The 14,953-nt window shown below is 68.1% G+C and overlaps 6 protein-coding genes across 6 annotated transcripts; 3 read left to right on the forward strand and 3 right to left on the reverse strand.

The window, feature by feature from the left end:
• Positions 1-3,423, reverse strand: RHOBADRAFT_38829 (uncharacterized protein). Its single transcript, XM_018413568.1, has 13 exons — positions 3,391-3,423; positions 3,006-3,312; positions 2,711-2,941; positions 2,125-2,628; positions 1,953-2,050; positions 1,617-1,891; positions 1,222-1,483; positions 1,060-1,133; positions 857-981; positions 527-704; positions 363-399; positions 226-284; positions 1-109 (listed from the first exon to the last, which is right to left on the reverse strand). Exons 2-13 carry the CDS (start codon positions 3,069-3,071, stop codon positions 48-50), a joined length of 1,971 nt encoding a protein of 656 aa, XP_018268763.1. The 5' UTR covers positions 3,072-3,312; positions 3,391-3,423; the 3' UTR covers positions 1-47.
• Positions 3,424-3,620: 197 nt separating this feature from the next.
• Positions 3,621-4,597, reverse strand: RHOBADRAFT_55414 (uncharacterized protein). Its single transcript, XM_018417833.1, has 5 exons — positions 4,539-4,597; positions 4,367-4,457; positions 4,078-4,285; positions 3,928-3,976; positions 3,621-3,829 (listed from the first exon to the last, which is right to left on the reverse strand). The coding sequence occupies exons 1-5, from the start codon at positions 4,572-4,574 to the stop codon at positions 3,776-3,778; spliced, it is 438 nt and encodes a 145-aa protein (XP_018268764.1). The 5' UTR covers positions 4,575-4,597; the 3' UTR covers positions 3,621-3,775.
• Positions 4,598-5,285: 688 nt separating this feature from the next.
• Positions 5,286-7,639, forward strand: RHOBADRAFT_38833 (uncharacterized protein). The gene is made up of 8 exons (XM_018413569.1): positions 5,286-5,364; positions 5,496-5,667; positions 5,750-5,871; positions 5,940-6,214; positions 6,294-6,523; positions 6,923-7,067; positions 7,211-7,408; positions 7,487-7,639. Exons 1-8 carry the CDS (start codon positions 5,321-5,323, stop codon positions 7,570-7,572), a joined length of 1,272 nt encoding a protein of 423 aa, XP_018268765.1. The 5' UTR covers positions 5,286-5,320; the 3' UTR covers positions 7,573-7,639.
• A 457-nt stretch (positions 7,640-8,096) lies between these two features.
• RHOBADRAFT_46312 (uncharacterized protein) lies at positions 8,097-9,715 on the reverse strand (the record flags this gene model as incomplete). The annotated part of the gene is made up of 5 exons (XM_018414761.1): positions 8,097-8,567; positions 8,641-8,953; positions 9,026-9,053; positions 9,127-9,174; positions 9,250-9,715. The coding sequence occupies 5 exons, from the start codon at positions 9,713-9,715 to the stop codon at positions 8,097-8,099; spliced, it is 1,326 nt and encodes a 441-aa protein (XP_018268766.1).
• Positions 9,716-10,135: 420 nt separating this feature from the next.
• Positions 10,136-13,054, forward strand: RHOBADRAFT_55417 (uncharacterized protein). Its single transcript, XM_018417834.1, has 4 exons — positions 10,136-10,211; positions 10,282-10,538; positions 10,731-10,871; positions 11,799-13,054. The coding sequence occupies exons 1-4, from the start codon at positions 10,142-10,144 to the stop codon at positions 13,005-13,007; spliced, it is 1,677 nt and encodes a 558-aa protein (XP_018268767.1). The 5' UTR covers positions 10,136-10,141; the 3' UTR covers positions 13,008-13,054.
• A 443-nt stretch (positions 13,055-13,497) lies between these two features.
• Positions 13,498-14,860, forward strand: RHOBADRAFT_55418 (uncharacterized protein; the record flags this gene model as incomplete). Its single annotated transcript, XM_018417835.1, has 2 exons — positions 13,498-13,573; positions 14,001-14,860. Coding segments are annotated over 2 exons (936 nt in total), but the record flags the coding sequence as incomplete, so codon positions are not given.
• Between the last annotated feature and the right edge of the window lie 93 nt (positions 14,861-14,953).

The following is a 14,953-nucleotide window of genomic DNA, read 5'->3' on the forward strand; positions in this document are numbered from 1 at the left end:
CTCGCGTGCGAGCGGATCCACTGCAACACCGTCTCGGTCTACCGGCTCTACACCTGCGTCGGCCGCATCGTCTGCTTGCCGTTGACAATCAGGCTCTTGTACTCGTCGACTGCGAGCGAGTGGACGAGGGAGAGAGGCGAGGGAAGAGAGAGTCAACTCCCGCTCTTCCGGCCGCCCAGCGAGCTCGCACGGGAGCTCGAAAGGGAGTGTGAGAGGGGGACGCACCGTCGCCATAGAACTTCTGCGCCTGCTGGTCGCCGCAGACCCAGAGCTCCTTGCAGACCCTGCGCGTGGGAGGGTTAGGAAACAGGTCAGGACGGGCGCCATCGAGGGGGAGGAAGAGAAACAGCGAGGGGACACACGTGTGGATGAAGAGACTGTCGTGAGAGACGAGGATGACTGCGAGTCGGGAGAAGAGCAGGTCAGTACACGGCCGATGACGAGCAGGCGACCGGACGAGCTGCCAAGCAGCCCTCGATCGCCAATCGTCGGCTCGGCATGCAGCAGCGAGCGCAGCCCGACTCACCGCCGCCGTTCCACTGGTTGAGCGCGTCCATGAGCGCGTCGAGGCCCTCGAGGTCGAGGTGGTTGGTCGGCTCGTCGAGGATGAGGATGTGCGGCCGCTGCATGCTCAACACGGCGAACGACACGCGCGACTTTTGCCCTCCCGACAGGGTGCCGATGAGCTGCAGCGACGTCATGCCCTGTGTGCGGCGAGAGAGAGGCAGAGTCAGTCCTGGCGAACAAGAACCCGAAAGATGGCGGCGGCGACGGCCGGGCGGGGCGAGGCGAGGCGACGAGGCGACGAGGGAGCAGGGAGGGAGAAAGGGACGAAAGGCTCAAGGCCGGGACGCACCGTGATGCCAAACGCGCCGAGGTGCTGGCGGTACTGCTGCTCCGTCATGCCGGGGAACATGCGCTGCAAGTACGTGACCGAGTTGACCGTCAGGTCGAGCGAGTCGATGTGGTGCTGCGCAAAGTCTGCGTGGCGCGGGTGCGAGGGTCAGTGAGGCTATTCGCGACTCGTGCGAGGGAGGCGAGGAGGGACGGGCGACGCACAGGCGATGCGGAGGCGGCCGTTGCGCGTCTGCTGGCCCCGGATCGGCTGCAGCTCGCCGATGAGGAGCTTGAGCCTGCGTGGGCTCGAGCGATGTGCACCGTCAGAGTCTGGGCCTGTATGGCGCAGGAACGACGAGTGCAGGAGAGACGCAGCGGACGCACAAGGTCGACTTTCCGGCGCCGTTTGCGCCGATGAGGCCGATGCGCGAGTCGAGGCCGACGTCGATGTTGACGCCCTTGAGGAGGACGCGGTCCTTGTGGTACCCAAAGTCGACGTCGGCGAGCTGGAGCAGCGGCGGCGAGATCTTGTCCGTCTCGGGGAATTTGAACGTGACGACGTCGTCCTCCTCGGGCGGCGTGAGCTCGGGCAGCTTCTCGAGGATCTTGATCTTGCTCTGCGCTTGCGCGGCACGGTTGGCGTTGTCTGTTGGCGAGGATCGAGAGGAGGGAGGAGAGGGGTAAAGAGGGAGGGGTAAGTTCGCGGTTTCTCGACGACGACGGCGCTACAGTCGTGCGCGCTCGAGGCGAGAGAAAGAGAGGTAGAAAAGGGGACGCACAGCGCCACCGGTCGATGAAAGCCTGCAGGTGCTGGCGGTACTGGAGCTGGCTCTCGTACTCGCGGCGCTGCTGCTTGGCGCGCTCGCTCTTGGTCGCGTAGAACTGGGCAAAGTTGCCCTTGTAGTAGTCGAGGCGCTCGGCGTGCTGGTGAATGATGTCGGTCGCGACCGCGTTGAGGAAGGACCGGTCGTGCGACACGACGAACAGGGTCGACGGCCACGTCTGCAGGTAGTCCTCGAGCCACGCGAGCGCGTTCAGGTCCAAGTTGTTCGACCTGCGGATCGTGTATGCGAGTGAGCGAGTGCGACGAGGAGGGGAGGGAGAGGTGGACGCACGGCTCGTCGAGAAGAAGAAGGTCGGGCTTGCAGAAGAGGGCGCGAGCGAGCGAGAGACGCATGCGCCATCCTCCCGAGAACGCCCGCGTCGGCATGTCCTGCACGTGCGCACGAGGTCAATGACGGGCCGAGAAAGAGAGAGAGAGACAGGCGAGAGAGAGGCGGGGCACACCTGGTCCTCCTTGGTGAAGCCGAGACCTGCGAGGAGCTCCGCCGCACGCGACGGGCCCGAGTCGGCGTCGATGTCGATCAAGAGGCGCTGGACCTCGCCGAGGCGCGCCATGGCGTCGTCCTTCTTGCGCTCGAGCTTGCGCACCTCGCCGTGGACGGCCGTGCGCTCGTCGTCGGCCGTCGCGGCCGCACCGCGCTTGACGAGCTCGTCGCCCTCGCGCTCGAGGACCTCCATCTGCTCGTTGAGCTCCTTCTCCTCGGCCATGAGGCGGGTGCGGTGCACGTCGGCCTGGAGGACGCTCTCGATCGCGGGCGTGTCGTCGCCGACGACCTCCTGCTGGACGTACAGGATCGAGATGTGGCCCGGGATGGGCACCTCGCGCAGGGCCATGGCGCGCAGGAGCGTCGACTTGCCGACACCGTTGCGACCGATAAGGCCGGCGCGACGACCGTACGGGAGCGTGAGCGTCGCGCTCGACAGGATGCGGTGCGAGCCAAAGTTGAGCTGCGCGTCGGGTCCGGGCAAGGGTCAGTCCTCGGCGCCGGGTAGACAGGCGAGGCGAGGAGACAGAGACGCAGGGACTCACGTCGATGTTCTCGAGCTGGATGTCCTTGCTCTTGCCCTTGCTCTGGCCGACGGCGTTGAGCGGGTTGACCTCGAGGAAGAGCTCCTCGTAGCTCTTCTTGTTGTTCTGCGCCTCCATGAGCTTGGAGCCCTCGTACAGCGACTTGGCGTTGCGCTTCTCGAGCTTGCTCTTGAGCTTGGCCTCGGCCTTTTCGAGCGCCTTCATGTTGACCTGCGTCTCTCGCGCCTTGACCTGCCGGGGGAGAGAGGGTTAGCCGCCGTACCCGCTCACGCTCAGGGGAACAGAGGGGACGCACGACCGAGGCAATGTCGACGACCTGGGTGACGGCCTGCTTGCGGCTCTTGAGCTCCTGGCGCTTCATGTCGAGCGCCTGGTCGAGCTTGGCCGGGCCCTTGGTGCCGCTGCCGCCGGCGCCGCCACTGCCCGCCGCGCCGTCGGCGCCCGTGAGCTTGTCCCACTGGGCCTGCGCCTCGGCGCAGATGCGCTCGATCGTGTCGTGCGGGACCGGGTGCACCGACTCGGACGCGAGGAGGGGCCGGATGAAGGTGTCGACCGGGTGGTCCTCCGGGTCGGCTCCTGGGCGGAACAGGCTGTCGATGTACCTGTGTGTGGCGCACGAGGTCAGCCCGAGGCGCCAGAGGGGGAGAGAGGCGGCGAGGGAGATGAAGGGTGGAGCTCACGAGAGGACGGGGAAGTCGAGGTTGGGGAGCGCCTTCTGAATCTCCTGGGTGAGCGGCATGGTCGACGGTGGGCCCGGTGGAAGGTCGTCGACGGGGCGGAGAGTCGAGCGAGGTCGAGAGGCGGAGAGAGGTCGGCGGTCAAGCGCAAGTCTGAGTCGCATTACACGCCGCGCCTTGCCTCGAATACAACCTCGCCGCGCTCGCTCAGAATCACTCTCGTTCGCCCGTGCGTACAGTAATGACATGGATGCAGTGTCTGTCCTCGTACGAACCGTCCTCGACCCGTCGTCCCACCTCAAGCGCTCCGACCTCGTCCTCCTCGCGCGAACCTCGTTCCCGCTCGTGCCCGCCCGTCTCGCTCTCCTGCGCTGCTGCCGCTCGACGCTCAGATGGCGCGGTCGTCACCGGCCGTGCCGTACGACGCGGCGCCGTCCATCGACTGCGAGCGGGAGAGAACCGAGTCAGTGAAACGTGCTGCGGACCGCCTCGAGCGCGCCCCTGGACGCCTCGACGCCGCGCAAGATTGCCAGGACGCACGTTTTCATCGTTGGGATCGCTAGGCCTGAGAGCCGTCCTCTCCATACGACTGCGGGACGTTCAGGGCAATTGGCGGGGTGCAGAGGGAGGGAGGGAGGCGACCGGAGTCAGTTCGTCGTCCTCGGGGCGGAAGAGAGAGGGGGGACGCACGGCTTGCGCTCCGGGAGCTCGCTCTCGGGGATGTGGGTCACGCCCTCGAGGTCGGGACGGGTCACCTCGCCCGGGGTGACGGTCTTGTGGCCCTCGACAGCTTCCTCGAGCGCCGGGCGGTGGGGCATCGAGCTGAGCTCGTGCGCCTGGACAGGCTCGAGCGTGTGGGCGTGGGACGGGTGGGCACGCTGTTCGGCCTCGCGCTCGGCTGCGGGCGGGTGCGCGAGAGGGTGAGCGGGACCGCGGTGAGGACGAGTTGAGGGAGGAAGGGGGGAAGAGGGGGACGCACCGGCGAGGGCGTCTGCGCGGGCCTCCTCGGCGGTGTGCTTGTCGCGGGCGTCGTCGACCCACTTGCGGTACTCGACCGGGTCGTCCGTCTTCTGCAGGAGGGGCGACCGAGAGGCGGGTCAGCTCGCAGGGTTGAGCGGGCTGCGAGGGAGGGGAGGGGGAGGGGGACGGACGTCGTCGAGGTGGAGGGCGTGCTTGATCTTGTCCATGTTGGCAGCAGGTGCACAGCGAGTGGTGGGAGCGAGACGAGGAGCAGACCCGCCGCCTTCTCCGGACTCGGCTCGATGAAGACGATGACGGGCATGGCTCAACTCGCTCGGGTGGACTGCAGGGGCACTCTGTTGCACGCACACAGCTCGCCAAAGCTACACAGAGACCGCGCTCGCCCCGCCAAGAGCCGCGTTCGCCGGCGACAGCTCATCGCACGACTCGTGCTCGTCTCCCGCCCGACCCCGCGCCTCCTCCGAGAACGCCCGTCCGCCGAGATACCGCCGGTACACCTGCGAGCAGGCGCAAGCAAGCACGCTGTCCGAGAGAGGTCGAGGCGAGGCGAGTCGGGCTGGCGGGGAATTGCCGGGCGGGAAGCAGGTTGTGTGAGGACGTGCAGGCCTCGTGCAGACTTTTCGGCGCGCGTGAATCCTTGCAGAGAAGTGTCGGAGTAGGTCTACCGAGCCCGATTGCGCGCTGAGGGTGTGTGGGAGCGGCGAGAGATGAGGTGGAGGGAGGGTTTCTCATCGGTCGCTCGCTCCATCTCGTCGGCTCTCCTTTCTCCCGACCACCTGCAACAGCTACGATGCACCGCTCCGTAGCCACCCTCGGCCGCATCGCCCGCACCGCCGCACCGGCCAGGCGCACCCTCGCCACCGTCACCACCCAGGTCCCGCTCGGCAGCGGCTCGTCCATCCCCGTCGAGCTCCAGCAAGAGCAGACCACCCTCCTCCGCCCGACAGACGGCATGCAGGGCTTCGAGATCTCGGCAAACGAGTCGGCCGTCTCCACGTCCGTCCCTCCATCCTCTTGCCCCTCCTCCCCCTCCACTCGCTCCTCCTCCTCGCCACTCCCTCGTCGACGTAAACCTCCCGAGCCACAGCCAAGCAGCACACTGACGCGCTTTGCCCACACGCATGCAGCCGCGAGAACGTCGGTCGCCCCATCTACCTCGACGCCCAGGCCACCACCCCGATGGACCCGCGCGTGCTCGACGCCATGCTCCCCTACGAGACCAACGCCTGGGGCAACCCGCACTCCAAGACGCACTCGTTCGGCTGGGAGGCAGAGAAGGCTGTCGACGAGGCGCGTGCGGTGCGTCCAACCCTCCTCGCCCTCTCTCTCGCGTGCCCCTTCCCCGCCCTCGACTCGCGCTGACCCTCTTCCGCCCTCGCAGCACGTCGCCAACCTGATCGGCGCCAACCCCAAGGACATCGTCTTTACGTCGGGCGCGACCGAGGCCAACAACACGGCCGTCAAGGGCATCGCGCGCTTCTACAAGGGCAAGAAGAAGCACATGTGCGCCTTACGCTCGCCCGCTTTCGTCTCGGCGAACGTACACTGACTCGAGGAGTCGACGCCCGCAGCATCACGACGCAGACCGAGCACAAGTGTGTCCTCGACTCGTGCCGCGTCCTCCAGGACGAGGGTTTCGACGTGACGTACCTCCCCGTCGGCCAGAACGGCGTCGTCGACCTCACCCTCCTCGAGCAGTCGATCCGCCCCGACACGTGCCTCGTGTCCATCATGATGGTCAACAACGAGATCGGCACGATCCAGCCCATCAAGGAGATTGGCGCCATCGTCAAGAAGCACAAGGGCGTCTTCTTCCACACCGACGCCGCTCAGGCCGTTGGCAAGAGTGCGTCCCTCCTCGCCCTCGTCTCTCGCTCCCGAGCACGATGTACTGACTCTGCTGACTCTGCTTGTCCCCCTCGCAGTCCCCGTCGACGTCGACGCCATGGGCATCGACGTCCTGTCCATCTCGGCCCACAAGCTGTACGGCCCCAAGGGCATCGGCGCCTTGTACGTGCGCCGCAAGCCCCGTGTCCGCCTCGAGCCCATCATCTCGGGCGGCGGCCAGGAGCGCGGCCTGCGCTCGGGCACCGTGCCGGCGCCGCTCGTCGTCGGGTTCGGAGAGGCGTGCAGGCTCGCCAAGCGCGAGATGCAGGTGCGCCCCCTCTTCCTCTCTCTCTCTCTCTCTCTCTCTCTCTCTCTCTCTCTCTCTCTCTCTCTCTCTCTCTCTCTCTCTCTCTCTCTCTCTCTCTCGGGCTCGAGGAGGGCATCGTCGGGCGTGCGCGAAAAGGACAGCGAGGACGACACCCGTCCTATCTACGTGCCGGGCTCGGCGCTCGACGCGCTCGCGCTGCACGGCCTCGAGTCCCGGCTGGACGTTCGCCAAGATGGCCAAGGCGAGCCTCGCGTCCCGCCTTCGTGCGGGTCGGCGAGGCGACGAGTCTCGTGCAGGGGTTCTGAGCTGGTCCCCTCGTCGCGCGCACCTCGGACGGAGCAGCACCGCCTCCCCTCCTCGAGCACGCACTGACCCTCCTCGTCGGGCTCGTGCACGCAGGCCGACCACAAGCACATCCGCACGCTCGCCGACCGGCTGTACCACGGCATCACCAAGGAGTGCGAGCGCGTCGTGCGCAACGGCGACGTCGAGGGGTACCCGGGCTGCACCAACCTGTCGTTCACGGCGGTCGAGGGAGAGTCTCGTGCGTCCCTCTTTATCTTGCCTCTCTCCTGCCCTCGTCGTGCCGGAACGTACGAGTCCCTGACGCTGTCTGCCCCAACCTCTTTCACCTCGTCCTCCTCACCGGACCCGCACATCCCGCCGCCGCTCGCCCCCCTCGCCCAGTCCTCATGAGCATCAAGGACATTGCCGTCTCGTCCGGCTCGGCGTGCACCTCTGCGTCGCTCGAGCCGTCGTATGTCCTGCGCGCGCTCGGCGCCGAGGACGACATGGCCCACTCGTCGATCCGGTTCGGCATCGGCCGCTTCACGACCGAGGAGGAGGTCGACTACGTCGTCGACAAGGTCACGTCGAGCGTCAAGCGTGCGTCCCTGCCCTCCCTCTCTACCTCTCCTCTCGAGCGCGACCCCAACCCTGACTCTCGCTTCGTCGACCCCGCAGGCCTGCGCGACCTGAGCCCGCTGTGGGAGATGCTCGAGGAGGGCATCGACCTCAAGACGATCAACTGGACCGAGGGCTCGCACTGAGCGGTGTCGACCGAGTGGGAGGGAGCATGTACTTTTGTCTGTGCAAGTCTGGGCGTGTTCACGAGCGCGCGACGAGGTCGAGAGGCTCGAGAGCGACTTGAGAAGGTCCGGTCTCGAGGCTCGTCGTAGTTTGCTTTGCGCCGTTCGCGGCGCTCGCACTGTCACAGCCCAAGATCTGCGAGTCTGCGAGAAGAGAGCGGCGAGCGTGCAGCCTCTCGACTGAGCCGCGCCTTGCAGGGGAAGCATCTCGTGAAGGCGTCGCTCTCTTTCACTCGTCGCTCTCTCTGGCTCGTCGTTCTCGGTCCAGGTCGTACAGCTCTGCGAGACGTAGAGAAAAGGTACAGCTATTTACAGCTCGACGTACGCCTCGCGAAAGCTCGTCCTCCTCCTCGCCCTGCCCGCCGGCTCGACCTGCTCGTCCTTCTCCTCCTCGACGACGGCGTCATCCACTCGTCCACCCTGCTCGCGCACGCCGAGTCGGCGCCCTCTGCCACTCGTTCAAGCACTCAGGGCCCTCCCGCCGCTCAGTACTCGACCTCGCCGCGGAGCGTCAACCTCCTGCGAGTGACGCCCCTGTCGTCCTTGCGCATGGCGCCCCTCGCGTCCTCCTCGACGGTCGCCTCGCTCGTCGCGATCACCTCGCCGCTCTTTGGGTCGACGAGCACGACCTGGACCTTGCGCGTCGTCTTTGTGCGGCGCAGCTCGTCGAGCGTCCACGCCTCGACGAGGGCGGCGAACCCGGCGCGGGTCGCGAGCGCGACGCCGGTCGAGAGCGCGGCGGGGAACGTGACGGGGAGGACGTCGTAGTAGACGGTGACGGCGGGGACGCCGACGGCGAGGGCGGCGAGCGCGGCGAGGCGGAGGGGGGACAGGGTCGGGAGCGACATGACGAGGGGGAGGAGCGACAGCGACGTGAGGGCCGACTGGTACAGGTGGTGCGCCATCGACAGGGGAAAGTCGTAGGTGCGCAGGGTCGGGATCGTCCAACTCGGGTGCTGTGCGGGCGAGGACGGTCAGTCTCGGCGGACCCGAGAGAGGAGACAAGAGGAGAGAGCGCTCGGGACGCACGGCGAGGATCTCGTTTGTCGACAGCTGGTCGCGCAGGAGGTAGCTCGGGACGGTCGCCTCGATGACGTTGCGCTTGATAAAGTCGCGGCCGCCGGCGCGCTCGAGGACGTAGCTGCCCGCGGCGCCGCCAAAGGTCGCGAGGCCGACGCCGAACAGGAGGTTGATCCACAGGGCGTGGTCGGAGCGCAGGCGGGTGAGGGCGGTGAGGACCGGGCGCGCCGAGACCGAGTGCGGGAGGAGCTTGGGCGCGAGAGCGAACGCCGACGCGAACGAGATGGCGTCGATGAGGAGGAGGACGCCGACCGTCTGGTTCCTATGTGCGTCGGGCGCGAGAGACCGTCAGTGAGACGCACTCAAGTCGGTGGGCGAAAGCGAGGGGACGCACGACAGGAGGAAGTAGCTGTGCTCGAAAGCTGCGGGGTCGAGACGAGGGGGTGTCATTCTCTGCGCCCGTCCGAGGGAACGCTCGAGAGAGAGGGGACGCACCGTAGAGCGACAGGCGGGCGACGAGGGCGAGGAGGACGCCAAAGAGGGCTGCGGGAGGTGCGCGTCAGGGGTCTGACCTCGGGCCTCGCGCGGTACAGGACTAAGAGAGACGGTGGGACGCACCTCCCTCGCCGCGGAAGAGGCCCGAGAGCCTGCGCCAGGCGTAGGTGCCGAGCGTGACCTCCCACACGCGGTTGGCGAGGATCCACTTCCACCGGACCGAGTCGCGCTCGACGGGGGCGAGGTTCTCGACGAGGAACTTGCCGAACGCCCACTCGGAGAAGGACGCCGAGCGGACGACGGTCGATGCGACGAGGGCGGCGGCGATGAAGGTTGCGACGCGGCGGCGCGAGCCGAGCGGGCCGGCTGCGAGCTCAGTCCACGACTTGTCGGTGACGAGGCCGTGGTTGTCGGCGGGGACGAGGTCGGTGGATGCGCCGAGCGGCAGTCCCTCCTGCGCTTGGGCGACGGTGGGCTCGGGGGAGCCTTGTGCGCTGGGCTGGGCGGACGAGGCGAGGAAAGGGGCGAGGTCGCCGAGGGCTTGGGCCTGCGAGAGGAGGGCGGCAGAGGCGGGAGCTTTGGCGGCCATGGTGGGTGGCGCGGGATCTCGTGGCGAGTGAAGGGCGAGAGCAAGAGAGAGACGCGCGAGCGAGCGAGCGGGACGTCACTCGAGCGTCGCGTCGCTGCGGTCACCTCGAGTCGCGCTCTCGTGTGGCTGGGTTGCACTTGTACAGCTCGACGGATACTCTCCTGGTAGCGACTGTGGCCCTGCGCGAGCGAGTTGGCGTCGACGCGGACGAGGCGGTGCAGAATCTCATCTCGCTCTCGTCTCCCGCTCTGCCACGGCCACGCGCGCTACTCTGTGTGCCCGCAAGCTACTCTACGGCACGACCACTGCAGCCTCACCCGACACGATCACGCCCTGGTGTTGCAGCCGCGTCCTTCCCTTCCACCCGTCATCAACCAGTGTCGATCCCTCTCTCCCTCTCTCGCTCGCTCCACCCACACTCGCACAATGGCACCAGCAGTCCAGCACACGCTCGCAGACCAGAAGCAGGACCTCGTCGCCTCGTACGCCGTCCAGGGTCCGTCCCCTCCCTCATCTTCCTCCTCCTCCCCCGCACCGGCTCACCTCCGAGTCCCCTCACGCCACAGGCCAGCAAGCCCTCGCCGTCTTCGGCCTCCCCCTCGTCCTCCTCCGCTTCCGCCGCCCCTTCTCCCTCTCGCGCCTCACGCGCGAGTACTCGGTCCTGTCGCTCGTCGCCGGGCCCGTCACCGGCGCCGGCTACGGCTTGTACCAGACCCAGACCAAGTCGGACGCAGACGTCGTCAAGTGGGCCACTGAGCGCAGGGCCAGCTGGGGCTTGAAGCGCCGCGAGGACTATGGCGTCGTCGGCGGCGCCATCGGGGCGGTGCGTCCCCTCCCTCTCTCTCTCTCTTTCATCGTCGATGCGTGCGCCGCTCTCGCCCGCCTACCCGGCCCGTCGCGCTCGCACGAGTGCCGCCGGGTCGAGTTAGCGCGGCGATAGCGCGTACCGCAACCCCACAGCGACCCCGTGGCTGACCTGCCCCCCTTTTCCCCCCTCCCCTTGCCCGACGCACAGCTCGCCCTCCCGGCCGTCCTCCTGCGGCGCGCGCCCCTCGTCCAGCTCGCGACGGCCGGCTTCTCGCTCGGGACCGCTGCGGGCGTCTTGTCGCACTATGCCGCCGGGCCCGTCGTGCCAGGAGCGGTGCCCGACGCGCCCGTGAGCGGCGTCGGAAAGGGAGGGCTGAGCGGGTTGTAGACGCGAGGGCGCGGGCCGAGCAGTGACAAAGAGAGTTCTGTATCTAGTACTCGAGTTCGGCGGTCCGCGAGAGCGCGAGAGGGTGAGAGAAGGGCCCGAGTGAGCGCGCCCGAGGCTCGACGGCGCAGCGAGAGCGACTCGGCGGCGATCGAGAGCCCGCCTGGCTCGGCGACGAACGCGTAGCCTTGTCGAGCCTGGTGCGAGGCTGCATAAGGTGGGTGCGGCAGGCCGGTGAGCAGGCGAGGTGCAGCTCGAGAGCGAGCGGGAGCAGGGGGTTGACTCGCGGTGACCGCGGCGGTCGAGCGATCGGGGGCGGGTCCTGATGAGGCAGAGAGAGCAGAGAGGGTCGGTGTGCTGGCTGGAAGCCGGTCGGGTCGAGGCCGACGATTCGAGGCGAGCGAGCGAGGTCGAGCGAGGAAGCGAGTATGGGAGAGGAGCGAGGACGCACGAGTAGCACCCACCGGTTTCAGGGCCGCTCATGGTTACTGTTCAGGCGTGGTGTGGGCGGTGCGAGATGAGGACGAGGCCGGGGAAGGCGATGGGGACGGCGACCGAGGCGGCGGTGGCTCGAGGGACGAGGTGGGCGAGCTTGCTTCTGTGCTCGAGAGGTGCCGAGAGCACTACGAGCTAGCTGTGCTTCGTCTGAGCGAGTCGAGCGCGGTGGGCGGAGTCGACCTCCTCGATGAGGCTCTCGGCTGCTCGTCGCCTCGCTGCTCTCGCACCAGCTCTAGCTTGGCGTTGAAGCAGCACAGCGCGCTCTCAGACATCTGTCAAACCCGTCTAGTTCGGCGCAGCAAGCTCCCGAGCCTGCCTCATCCTCTGGTGCGCGCCCCCCTCATCCTCATCTCTCTGCCCCGTGTCGAGCTCACCACGCCCATGTAGCCGCAGCGCGACGCCATCATCTTCATCTACGAGCATCTACGATCATCTGGACATACCCTCATGGTCGGATACATCCCGCTCGAGCTGGTCCACCTCATCGCGTCGGCTGCACTCGCCGTCGGCAACCACCCTGTCGAAGATGAACGCAGTGCGCGGTCAAAACTCGCCAAGAACCTGTCACTCGTGTGTCGCGCGTGGCGCCCTGTCGGTCAAGCCGCCCTGTTCGGCACCTTCAAGCTCTACGTCGGCCAGCAGGACGGTTTCCTTCGCGACCGGCAGCGCTCGCACCTGTTCTCGTTCGTTCGCGAGCTCGTCGTCCCCGGCAACTCCAGCAGCGCCAAGATGGACAAGAACATCGTGCGCTGCCGTCGCGAGTGCGACCAGCTGCGCCGGCTGTGCCTCGACAACCCTCTCGCGTGGTCCGTCTGGTTCGCCCGCACGCGCCGCCCTGCTCCCGTCGCCTCGGTCGCCGAGTTCAGCATCGGCGAGTCGCACGTTTCCGAGAAGCGTGCGCCAGATCTCGTGAGCGTCCTCAAGGGCGCGAGCCTGCTTCCCGAGGTGACCAAGTTCGCCATCCGGCTCACCGCGGCCTCGGATCCGGGTCCGGCGCTGCCCGATCTCGCCGGCTCGGCGCCGTGGTCCAAGGTGCAAGACCTCGCCGTGTCGATCGTCCAGGCGCCCCAGGGTCAGCTGCACAAGACGTTCCTGCGCGAGCTGCCCAACCTGTTCCTCCTCGACCGCCTCGCGTCGCTCGACTTGGAGCAGGTCTGCAAGGCCGACCTCGACTCGTACGTCGTCGTCCTTCAGCGGACGACCTCGCTCCGTCGCCTCGGGCTCGGCTGCCTGCCGACCGACCTGTCGAGGGTCGCCGACGCTGTCGGCCCCGTCCTCGCCGGCATGACGTCGCTCGAGGTCTTCAAGCTCCGCGCGACCGACTCGCTCGAGCGCCGTTCCGGCGGCAAGGAGCGGCTCCCCGCGTCCCTCTTCGCCAACCTGCCCCGCACCCTCGTCGTCGTCGACGTCGACCTGCGGCCCGACTCGGCGGCCGAGCAGGCCTTCCTCGAGGACCGTCTCGGCTCGCCCCTCGAGGCATGGACGACAACGAAGAGCGCATGGATCGCTCCCCGGCACAACGAGGTCGTGTACGCCATTGCGAGGTGGGTCAAGCGCCGGGACGAGCGCGACGGGACGAGGGCGTGGGCGCGCGAGGTGTAGCGCTCGGTCCTCGAGCTGCAACGTGCAGAGCTTTGTGCTTTTCTCTCTTTCTCTCGAGGACGCAGAGAGAGAAGCTCGCGAGATAAACGAGCGAGCAGGGAGACCTCTCGCGGCGACGCTCGTTGTGAACCTCGACTCGAGTGCAGCGCGCTACAGACTCGCCGCCGCCGCTGCTGTCCTCTGCTCGCTCGCTCCTGCTCGTCCCACACGCTCGAGCGCTCCCTCTCTCGCCACCGTCGTCCCTCGCCGCCGCTCACCGGGCCGCCGCCCGGTCGAGAACGCCGTTGATCGCAAAGATGACGGTCGGGGCGTCGGACAGCGTGTGGGCCGCGAGACGAGTCGAGAGAGGGAGCCTGGTAGAAGCAGAAGCATGCCTAGAGCAGTGCGAGGCGGCGGACGAGGTGTGGTCGAGGGACAAGAGCGAGGTCGAGGAATCGCGGCCGTCCCCCCCGACTCGTCCTCGCTCGCGCCGTCCAGCCATCGAGCCACCATGTCGAGGCTGTCGAGCTCGCTCCAGGGCGCACTGCGCTCGTCCAACCCGGCCACGCACCCTCAGTCGGCCAAGAGTGCGGCCAGCCAGACGGGCAGAAATTGTGCCCGCCGCAACCGGCCCACGCCCTCGTCGAGCGCACCAACCGGTCAGTCCACCCTCTCGTCTGCCTTGTCGTGGACCCGGGCGAGCTCGGCGCACGGTCACGAGATGCGGTGGGCGCGAGGCGGCACGGTCGGCGCGGCGGGGCGATGAGGAGCTCGACCTCGCCTCGCAGCCTCTCTCTCGGCAGGGCAGCTGTGCGGTGGGTGGGCGAGGGACTGGCACGGGTGCTCGAGTGCGACCGGTGGCCCTTGCGAGCGCGCGAGTGCCCGACACCGACACTCTTCCCCCTCGAGCTCGTCGTCCGGGTCGACCACGGTCGCGTGCACCCGACTCGCACCCAAGCACAGCCTCGATCTGCACGCGCACGACCACCCTCACTGACACGCACGCCCCAACAGCCCGCCCCTTTTCGACCGCCGCACCCCGACCCGCACCCGCCTCGTCTCGCCCGCCCATCCCCCTCGAGGTCGTGCGCGCACGCCCGACCTCGTCCACCCTGCGCGACCCAGACGGCGCCGACACCGAGTCGCCCATCGACCTCGAACAGCCCACCACGCCCACCGACGCCGACGCGTTCGTGCCCCCGCCCTTGACCCAGCAGCAGCTGTCGCTCCTGTACGCCTACACGTCCCCCCCGCCCGTCTCGGCCCTCGCCGCCTTTGCCGCCCGCATCGCCACCCCGTCCCCCCCTTCCTCCTCCTCCTCCTCCTCACCCGTCCCCTCCCTCGCCGACAACCTCGCCCTCGTCGAGCAGGCCCTCATCCACGAGTCGTTCTGGGAGGGCATCCGCACCCTCGAGGACCAGCTCGCCCTCTCGGCCACCGCCGCCAACAACTCGACCGGCCGCCGCTTCACGGCCTTTCACGACGCGCCCCTCGCCGACGCACCCTCGGCCCACTCGCCCCACCACGCCCACAACGGCGCCCTCGCCGCCCTCGGCAACTCGCTCCTCGGCACCCTCGCCACCGAGCTCGTCCTCCAGTCGTTCCCAAACTTGCCGACCCGCGCCACGAAAGCCGCCGTCACCCTGTACGTCGGCCCAAAGTCGCTCGCGAGCGTCGCCCAGCACGCGTGGGGCGTCGCCCCGTCCCGCCTCGACTTGGCCCTCGTCGGCCGCGAGGACGAGGGCAAGGTGTCGAGGAAGGACAGGGCCTACGGCCACCTCGTCGGCGGCAAGGGCGGCCCGAGGAAGGTCGGCAACGAGGTCGGCGCGCGCGAGGGTGCGGCGGGGCAGGGCCTCATCCGGTGGAACCGCAAGGTGCGCCCCTTTTCTCTCATTCCCTCTCTCACCTGCACCCCGATGACTGACTCGCCTGCCCCCCCCCCCCAGCCCAACGACGGTCGGCAAGGA

The sequence above is a fragment of the Rhodotorula graminis genome, assembly GCF_001329695.1.
Source record: "Rhodotorula graminis WP1 unplaced genomic scaffold RHOBAscaffold_13, whole genome shotgun sequence".
NCBI lineage: Eukaryota > Fungi > Basidiomycota > Microbotryomycetes > Sporidiobolales > Sporidiobolaceae > Rhodotorula > Rhodotorula graminis.